The sequence below is a fragment of the Rhopilema esculentum genome, chromosome 4 (assembly GCF_057945365.1).
Source record: "Rhopilema esculentum isolate cy_ngs chromosome 4, ASM5794536v1, whole genome shotgun sequence".
Lineage (NCBI taxonomy): Eukaryota > Metazoa > Cnidaria > Scyphozoa > Rhizostomeae > Rhizostomatidae > Rhopilema > Rhopilema esculentum.
Genome location: NC_142818.1, coordinates 11,009,079 through 11,018,759, shown reverse-complemented (window position 1 = coordinate 11,018,759; position 9,681 = coordinate 11,009,079). Strand labels below are relative to the sequence as shown.

The window sequence follows — 9,681 nt, the reverse complement described above, 5'->3', positions numbered from 1 at the left end:
ATAACGTATACTGACCTTTGAATAGTTATCTGTGACTTAGAATTAAAATGGTAAAGCTAAAAATGAGAAAACTTAACGCATTTATATATCCGATGCTGCTGTACAATTGTGAGATCTGGACCCTAACGAAAAATTAAAAGAAAGTCTTGACAGCTTCCAAAGAAAATTGCTACGCAGAATGTTAAGAATAAGATTTATGGACAAAATAGAGAATGGAGAAATATTTAAAAGATCGCATCAAAAACCCATCACAACCAAAGTAAAGAGGCTTCGTTTAAAATGGTTTGGACACATGCTAAGGTTGCTAAACATAGCACCAGCAAAATTAGTCTTCAAAAGACATCTAAAGAAAGGGAAAAGTAACAGAGGAAGACCGAAACACACATGGATTAGACAAATAAATAATGATTTGCAATCAATAGGCAGGTAATTGGACGAACTGAATGAGAACGACTACGAGCGAAACAAGTGAAAAAGAACAGTGGCAAGGCTAATGTCTTGAAAAGGACGGTAAAAACCAATAGGAGAAAGACGAAGAAGCTGTTCCCATTCGTTGTTCGTCCGATGTATATTAAATCTACAATTTTACATGTCAATGCATTTGCAATTATTTTGCATGCAACCTGTTACATGTGTGTATTAAATTACATCAAATGCATATGCAAAAATGCTGAGCAAAAATTCTTGAATCGGTATAAATAGATCGGAGAAGGTGGACACACAGTATTTAGGTTATGTTTTAATTATTGGTTTGCTTTAATTTTCAAAGGCAGCTAAATAATGAGTTGAATTGAAACAGGGAAGAGAGGGGGGGGGGGTGCAAAATGAACGAAAATAGTGAAAATTTACTATTAGCATTCTGTTACAATGAGATTGCCTTAAAAAACTTTTAGGGGATTACTTTTTTCCGCCCAAATCATTGCTTACTCGTGTCTTTTTGCCCTTGATGTTAAAAAAAGGTACATTAGACTCCGCTTATAGGCAAACCAAATGTTGCTTGAAAAGGTGACTGTAAATGGAGCTTAGTCAAACAGTTATTTGAGATAAAATGCTTTATGCAAGTAACCAGTTGTTTGACATTAAATTTAGTAGCAATAAGCAGAGGGTAGGAAAGACATGCGGCAGTGACCAGTTACTGGTTATAATTAGTGGCCAAAAACCAAAATAATGCAAATAATCATGAATAAATTATAAGGTGCGTGTTTGAAATTTTAGGCACAATTCGTTAAAAGAATTAATGATAATGATGCATTGAAATACTGAGTAATAAATCAGTTCGTAAGGCTTAACACAAAGACTGATTTATGTAGGGGGAGAGGCTGGAGGGGGGGGGGGGGTTGTTTGAAAACTAAATTATGAATATCGATCGGTTTAGCCATTATTAGAACACGTAATAAGAGCACCGAGACACAATTCGTCCAAAAATAGCTTTGTAACAACCTGTCTAGCCTCAGATGAAAAGTTAGAAGTAAAAAATTTCTTTTGTGTTAACAGAAAATTAGCAGTGCGATCAAAAATGTTTCGCAAAACTATTTTTAGCGGTCTTAAAAGTATATAGTAAACAATGCAAAAGAAATCGATGTTGAATTAAAAAAAATAATATGAATTCCTGACCGTCAAATTATCCAAAAATCAAGAATCTTCAGCCTCGGCAAGAAATAATCTAGTTCTCAAAAAAAATTCAATTAAACAGGGATCGAATTTTGATGGCAATTATCATTTGGTTTACACAAAATCACTGGTATTCTACAAACTTGGCCTGAGTTATCACGCGTACCAGTTGTTGTTTACAAAGTTTTATGAACAAATTTATCAATGCATGCCGTTAATATTAATAACAGCAAACGTGTTAGTTGAGCAAACCATGGCCTAAAATCAAAACAGAAGCAATGCGTGTCGTGGATGTTACCATAGATTCCTCAAAAAGGGACTGGTAACTAAAGACACAGCCAACGAGGAAGACAGCTAACATTGATTATGAAGCAGCGTAACAAGACATTTTTTTGATTTTTAGATGTGTGGGGGAGGAGGGAGATTAGGGGCAAATATTATTTAGGTATAGCTAATCTCGAATGATAGTTAAATGGGCGTCATCCCATTTTTGAAAATTATTGGCGTGGAAAACTCCCTTTCCATGACGCTACGTCCCAGATACGACAATGGCTGACAAATTATCGTTCGGTTAATAGTTGGCTATTTTTAGGCTTTGGAACAATGTAGCTGTTTTATTACTCCACTGTTTGGCTTACCAAAGAAGCTAGATAATTGAATGAAAACACATTTTGGCCCATCAAGCTGCTTTTTAAAAGGTAAATTTTTCATTGGCTATAATGTGAATTTAAGAGATGATTTTCAAGTAATTTTTATTTAAGAGTATATTCATATTTCTTAGAGAACGATTTGAGTTTAGTAATAAGTATTTTGCATTACAACCGCTGATGCTTTTCATCACTGGAACTAGTAAGCACCAAGTTTTCCACTCTTAAACTGAACAAGAAAAATTATGATCATGGCTATGGCTTGGCAACTGATATAAAATCAGTCATTTTCTAAGCATCCAGGGCTATTTTTGTGGGCCTAAATCCCCAACTGACTAAAGTTTCTGCTTTTTGTTCGAATAAATAGACTTTACTACAGCCACAACTTCAAGTATACAAAACTGAGTAGTATATTATGACTCTTGTTAAATGTTTCGCTCATAAAATGTCAGTTGATCAACCCTTCAAGCTGTAGTTGAGACATAAAGAGCAACTGTATAATATTGTGTTTTCTGGTCTATTCATTTAACAAATATATCGCTAAAAATCACTATAACTACATTAAAGGAATAATCTTTTAGGCATTTGTAAGAATAAATTTAGAAAGAGGTTCGGTAACTTTTGAGCAAGCCTTTGCTAGCGTATCAATCTTGCTGTCTCTTGACGGGGGAATGAAGTTCCCATGGTTTCGTGCTAGATTCAGCCCTTCATAATGGGCTTTCAATGGTCTTGTTTCAGTCACTGATTGATCTAACGTCGATATTTTATCTGGAAAATGAAGTATGAGGCCCCCATCATAATGTTGATGGCAATTGACAGCGGTAGGACCTGAATGTCTAGATACTTTCTTGTCCTCTGAGTTACTCCGATCCTGAAAGTTTTCATTTTTGTAATGTTCGAAGTTATTTTCATGAACAAAACCAAGCCTTTTCCCGGGAATAAAAAGCCCCTTGTTTGCATTTTCGCTTCTGATATCTGTAGGTGAAGAGACAGGGGCTTTAAATTGGTTGCAAAAATGGTGAAAAGGGTTTCTGTAGTGAATGGAGCCTGGCATGCATCGAGATGGAAGAGTGTTCTCTGTTCTCTGGTCTTCAAATCTGTAGGGCCTTCTGGATACCAAACATCGCTCTGTGTGTCTATCTGTGTCTAAGCTATGATGAAAATCACCGTACGTGTCTATTCTTGGTGACGGGTATATCGTAGGGAACAAATCTCCTGCGTTAAGTCTCATCCCGTTCAATTTCTGGTCAGCCCAGTAAGGCGGCCCAAAGACATGGCCTCGTCTCCTTCGTGTCGACATCCTCTTTCTAAACTGGCCTCGCAGAAAACTCTCTATATACGAAGGATGTACGGTCCAATTGTTGCCTCTCCCGTGCCTTGATGGACCGACTTTCACAAAACATTCATTCAGCGACAAATTATGCCGCACACAGTTTCTCCATCCTTTGACCTTAACCTCGATTGATGGAAACTTTTTCTCTATGTAGTCATATATCTCACCTAGTGTTATTTGTTGTGTTGGACTACTTAATATCGCCTGTCCTATCATGCAAGTATAAGAAGGCACCCCTCGATCATGCGAACGTCTTGAACTAGGTCTCTGTTTTTCTCCCGTTGCTTCATTTTGCACTATGGTTCTTTTCGCACTCTCCAGCACCAATGATCTGTTGCTATCGCTTGATAGTATACTTGAAATGCTGAAGTTTGCTGCACCTGGCGAGATATTCTTCTTGTCCGTCTCTAAAGGAGACTTTGATGTAAAGCTGTTAATTGGGATTAGCGGTGGAAGCGTCGGTGAAGCCAAGCAAGAAACTTTGCTCTCTTCTTTTGCCATTATGAGTGGAAATCGTTTTAGAATCTCACCAGACTCATCTCTGACATCGTTTGTATTTATAGCAGTATCCATTTCACTGTAATAATCCCAGAGGTAATTTTACAATTCTTCCTTGATTCCCCAATCTAGTTGGAGACGCACAGCTTCGGCAGTCTGCTTCAGGCACTGCCACACTCGAGGACTGATATTTATTCAATGGTGTGACCGTCTTCGGAAATGCGTAACCTTGTTGAATGGTGCTAGGACCTTGCAGCTTTGAACGATGAGAAACAAACACGTTTTATAAATTAGCACAGTGCTGGTCACAAGCAGCTAGTGCCCGCGTTTGTTTGTGATTTCCCTTTTTTTTATTATAAATATTTGAGGTTGCATCGTTAGATCCTTTGTAAACAGATCAAATGGTTATGCAGCCAAATAGTAAGGAACAATTAAATTTGTTTTAGAACCAAAACAATTTGAATCAACGACAAGTGCTTATTCATAATTAGATATGAATATTTTATGTGTTACCCACCACTGCGTATAGAGGTCGCCACCCTTGTCAATAAACAATCTTGGAGATATTTTGAAATCTAAAATGAAAGGAATACCAAACTTTCCTTTTCATTAACTAAATAATAGATCACATAATTTCATTTTTTATATTTTCATAGCCTTATTTTTATACTTTATATTTCATTTTTTACAAGCTACATATCTCAGACATTTTAATAACTCTAATATCTCGATTTTTCAAGACAAGAAAATCAAAGAAGGGGCAAAACAAATCAATTTTGAAGTAAAGCTCCTCGGGCATCATGGCTTGTCTCTTTACTTTCAACGACAATACCTTCTAGAATTACTTGAAACACCTAACAGGCTTGTGCTATAATTTTACGTAGTTAATTTTTTGGCCTAGAAACTCCCCCCTCTCTCTCTTAGAAAAATGCATAATTTCAGGCAAATATCAAACAAGTCGCACGGAGAACGTACTCCATCATTTTTACAGTGATCCGACATTGTTCCAGGAGAGGGGGAGGGGGGGGGGGGGGGGATGACTGAACTTTTCCTCGAAAATTGAAGTTACTGTTCTTTGACTTTTAGAAGAAACTCTTCTTATTCCCATCGGCAACATAAAAATATTGGATTAACTAGCAATTAACAGCTAAAACTATCCATCATTAAAGCGACTGAGCTGCCAAGTATTTCAAGCCTTCCCGCGTGCTACGTGACGCATGCACTCTCTTAAAAACTCAGATCGAATTGCTACCAAGTAATACTCGATATTATCACAAATTCTCGCATTGTTATAGGCTACAAAAGACTGTTTCCAGATTCATAATGGCGAAAGCTATATTTCCTTTGATTAATGCCCTCTTAATATACTAGGCTCCAGCTGAAAAGTTTCATTGATTATTCCAACTGCATTAAACAACGTAGCAACCTAGGTAGGTAGGTTATGGTTTTGGGTATAAACATTATTGAGGGCATTCGCTGGTTGCTCTATGTTTATTTTTGGTCATGCATTCTCTAAGGTTTGGTCACGTAGGTGTTCTCAAAGGTTTTAAGAGGTTTTCAGAGGTTTGCAGAGGTTTTCAGGGGGTTTTTCAGGGGTTTTTAGAGGTTTTTAGAGGCTTTCAGCGATTTTCAGAGATTTTCAAAGGTTTTCAAAGGTTTTCAGAGGTTTTCACAGGCTTTGAGGAATTCTCTTTAAGGCGATTTGCTGGCGATTTGCTGGGGATCTTTCTGAAAATGAAACTTTCTAGCCATCTATAATCTTACGCATAATTTAACTTCAATAAGCATCGTAAAAAGTTATGACAATATGATTAGCGAATAAATTAAATATCAGCATGAAATAGATTGTGAAAAGCAGGACGTTTCGAGCATGTTACCGTTATGAAGTGGCACATAAAGAAGCGAGCCAAGCAGAGAGAAAACAAGACGAATAGGAAAGAATGAGAGCACTATAAATATATTAAAAAACAGAACAATTGTGGAAACTTAGAATTAAGCTTTAATGGAAGTTTGGATTGATCAGACATTTGTGAGAACCTAATTGTACTCGTATCTACTAGATTCAGTTTTATAACTTTCAGATAATATTATACAACAACAGTGTTGAAAAATAAAGCGAAGCGGAAAGCACCCTTGGTTTCATCCACCAGCAACATATTTCTATGTTTACTTGGATTCACAAATATGTTTGTGAGAAACCTGCAACGATGCAGAATTCTTAATCTGTTTAAAAATTTCTTACAAACGTGCTTGCTGGTGTTCGGGCATCCTAACGTCCATTGTTCACTATTTATTGCGGGTAATGGGTTTACAACCAGCGATATGTATCTGTTTATTGGTGAAAACTAAATGCTCGATTAAGTAAAGCGACACAAATTATACGAGGAAAGATAAAGTGTTGAACTGAGGTACACGTGTTAAAGAGCTGGTACACTCATCTTTTCATAAAAGCAAAAGTCAACCTTGAATACTCCAGTTTTTATCCTATATTTTTTCAGGATATTCGCTTCTCTTCTAAAGCTGCACTATATAAAAACAATAATAATAATAATAATAATAATAATAATAATAATAATAGTAATAATAATAATTAATTCTAGCTTATCCACAAAGTGGCTCTACATCTGGAAAATTTACTTTAAAAAATTATGTTATCCTAGTCTTGCCTCTGCCAAGTATGCTATGCTTATCATATATGCTAATCTTCCTTACAGAGTCTCCTGAAACATCGGCGCTCCGGGTTTTTCTTTAAATTCAATTGTTTCCAAATCTTTTGCTTCGGGTACTGAATTTCTTAACTTTTCCTTTTATCCAGTACTCGTGTCTTACAGTGAGTTTCTAATTAAAAATGAATGTACTCCAACGTTTTCAAACGAGCTTAAATCTGTGTTGACAGCAGCAACTACGGATTCTGTGCTTCCCATACGGGACATTTTAACTTAGGGTTCAACTAAAGAAATTCAAGTAAGTAGCGACATTGGAGCTTAGAATGTCTTTCTGGCCCTGACTCTAAATAGCTGGTAGTCTTAACAATTAAGAAAAGAAAATAATTTTTGCAAGCAATCGTTCTTACAAAGGACGACAGGACGTAATCTTGATTTTGATATTTAACCAAACGGTGTAACACAATAAAGAAGTTTGTCTCAGGTGCTGAAACGATGGCCAAGAATTGAGATGTTAGACAATCATGATCTTCTTTAAGCAGGGTTGCCAGATGGGTTTTACAAAAAAAGGCAAAAAAAGACGTGTGACGAACTTAGGCCAAAATGCACATAAAAAGGCCACATAAAAAATTGCCAAAAACTCACTACGCAAAGCGAAAGTATAAATATTCACACATACGCCTTCTAGATAATTTCCAAACTCAAACAGAGACAATTTGTTTCAAGGAAACTGAGAAACTTTATCCTTCATATAATTTCCTCTGCTAATCTTTAGATTAACTGATAATATTTGACACTCGAGTTTATATTGTGTAGTATTGATCTTTCAATTCATATTTTTCTTTGCTACTTAGGAGTTAAAGTTTATGCAAACCAGGAAATGACCTCAAAATTTTCGCTTAAAAAGACCGAATTCAAGTAGCAAACCAAAAACCAATTTTCTAGGCAATTTAATTGGAAAATTGGAAGATTTTGCCTGAAAAAGGCCAATCCTGCCTTCAAGCACGGGAATGATAAACGTCGCAAAAATTAAAAGGGAACAATCTTTTGGTGGTACAAAACTTGAAAATGGCTTTGAAAAAAGCAAAAATTTGAGTAAACTAAAGTCTTCAAGGCCCCTTAAAATGTCAATTCCAAAAAGCTTCTATCTTCAGTTTCATTCTTTGTAATTAAAATTGTATGGAGGAAAGTAAGACTGAAGTGTTGCTTGTCTTTTTGGCACTCTCCCCAAACACGCGCTCCGTCTAGCCTTTAGATTTTTCCATGCTTGCTCGTTTGTTTGTGTCAAAATGGCAGCCTGGTTGGAGCAAGGAATAGGTAGCCTGCCAATACCCGCTTTGAACCGCTTCCAACCAGTTTCACAGAAACGAGACACGTGCACATGGTATGGCAATTTTCCTCGTGTCTTTTTCACAAAACTCTTCCATAACAAAAAGTGAAAATATTCCTTTTCAATACAGTAAGACACAGAAAATAAGAAACCACATTTAAGGAACATTTAGGCTCAAATATTTTCTGAAAACAATATATTCTACAAATATCTACTGTTTTGAAAATATTTCAAAATTGTAGGCTAAAGGGTAATATGAAGTTTTCATATGTGGTTCCAAGATCTCAGACTCTTAGTAAGGCATTTATGAATACATTCATTTAAATAGGACAGGATAAAGGAAATTTTTGGGCGACAGAATACTGTAAAGCTTTAAAAGCACTAATTTCCAAGTTGAATATACACAGGATTATTTCAAAATGCAATTTTGGTGGTAAATCAAACGGAAGAGCACCTATTTTACGAACTCATGGTACCAGACCTTGAGAAATGTCTGGCCGATTCGTGAGAAATAAAAAATGTTTAAGAAACTTTTGACCTGAAGATAAAAGAACCAACAAACTTCTTAGGCCCAATAGCCGTTTCTTATTACTAAGCCGTTTTTCTTACAGTCTATCTTAATTTGACCTAGCCGTAGAAACATAAGGCCGATAGCATCTTCTTTCTGGGAGCTTTTTTGTTAGAGTGCTTCTTTTCTGTTAAAAGCTTACTAGTATTTCTGAAAAAACAACCCCTGCATTAATCGAGTGCATATTATAGTCTATTTATTGTTGTTTTTTGCCATTTTTTTGACAATCGGGTTGCTCTTTATTTTCTTGATATCTATTCTTTATTATTCGTGCAATAAAAAATTTCGATGGGTGTAAAATATGAGCCAGTTATCGAGCCATTTCTCAAACTATCAACATTAGTTCAAAAGGCGAAACATCACTTTGGTTTTCCATTTTTGCAAAAAATGCATTCCTAAGCAAAATGGTGTACTCGTGATTTGATTTTGGTCGGCTAGCAATTAATGTATTAGATGAAAAGTATCGGACCAAATACTGATCATTGAGGGATTTCATCAGAATTTCCCTCTCCAATAACTAAACTCTGCGTGCAGCTGGGGAGGAATTAGCTGACCCAGGCATTTAATTTTTAGTGATTTAATGTTGTAATTTGTTGCTCGTGCAGTCATTTATCGCTTGCCTGGTATTATGAATATCATACTTAAACTTGTTGTTACCCATAAGGACCTGAGTTGAATTTCGTCTGCAACACAGGTAGCAATTTGGCAAGCGTTGGCATGAGTCTAATACATGGTGGTCAACATAAACGCTATCTGTCACGAATTATGATACCTGTTTGTTAATCGAATGTAAGCTGCATTTTTTGCTGAAAATCACAGGACAATTCACAGGTCTGAACAAATGTTGGCCATCAGGAAGGATGTTACGTATATTTGTAGAAGTGGTCCATTACTTTGGACCTGAACATGAGCTCTAATAACAATATAGATCTATAAAGTTTTGGACTAGACATTTGCCTTATAAAAAAATTTGTTCACTTCAGCTCCCTTTATCAATACATTCTTGGTAAATGATCGTTGATGTTTGTGTC

At 36.0% G+C, this 9,681-nt stretch overlaps 1 protein-coding gene across 1 annotated transcript; it reads right to left on the bottom strand.

Moving 5' to 3' along the window:
• Positions 1-2,679: 2,679 nt before the first annotated feature.
• Positions 2,680-4,858, bottom strand: LOC135691085 (uncharacterized). The gene has a single exon (XM_065208837.2). It carries the CDS (start codon positions 4,162-4,164, stop codon positions 2,836-2,838), a length of 1,329 nt encoding a protein of 442 aa, XP_065064909.2. The 5' UTR covers positions 4,165-4,858; the 3' UTR covers positions 2,680-2,835.
• Positions 4,859-9,681: the final 4,823 nt, after the last annotated feature.

What these genes read in the sequence shown, in the direction of transcription:
- LOC135691085 (XM_065208837.2), bottom strand. Translation starts at nt 4,164, where the DNA reads ATGGATACTGCTATAAATACAAACGATGTCAGAGATGAGTCTGGTGAG.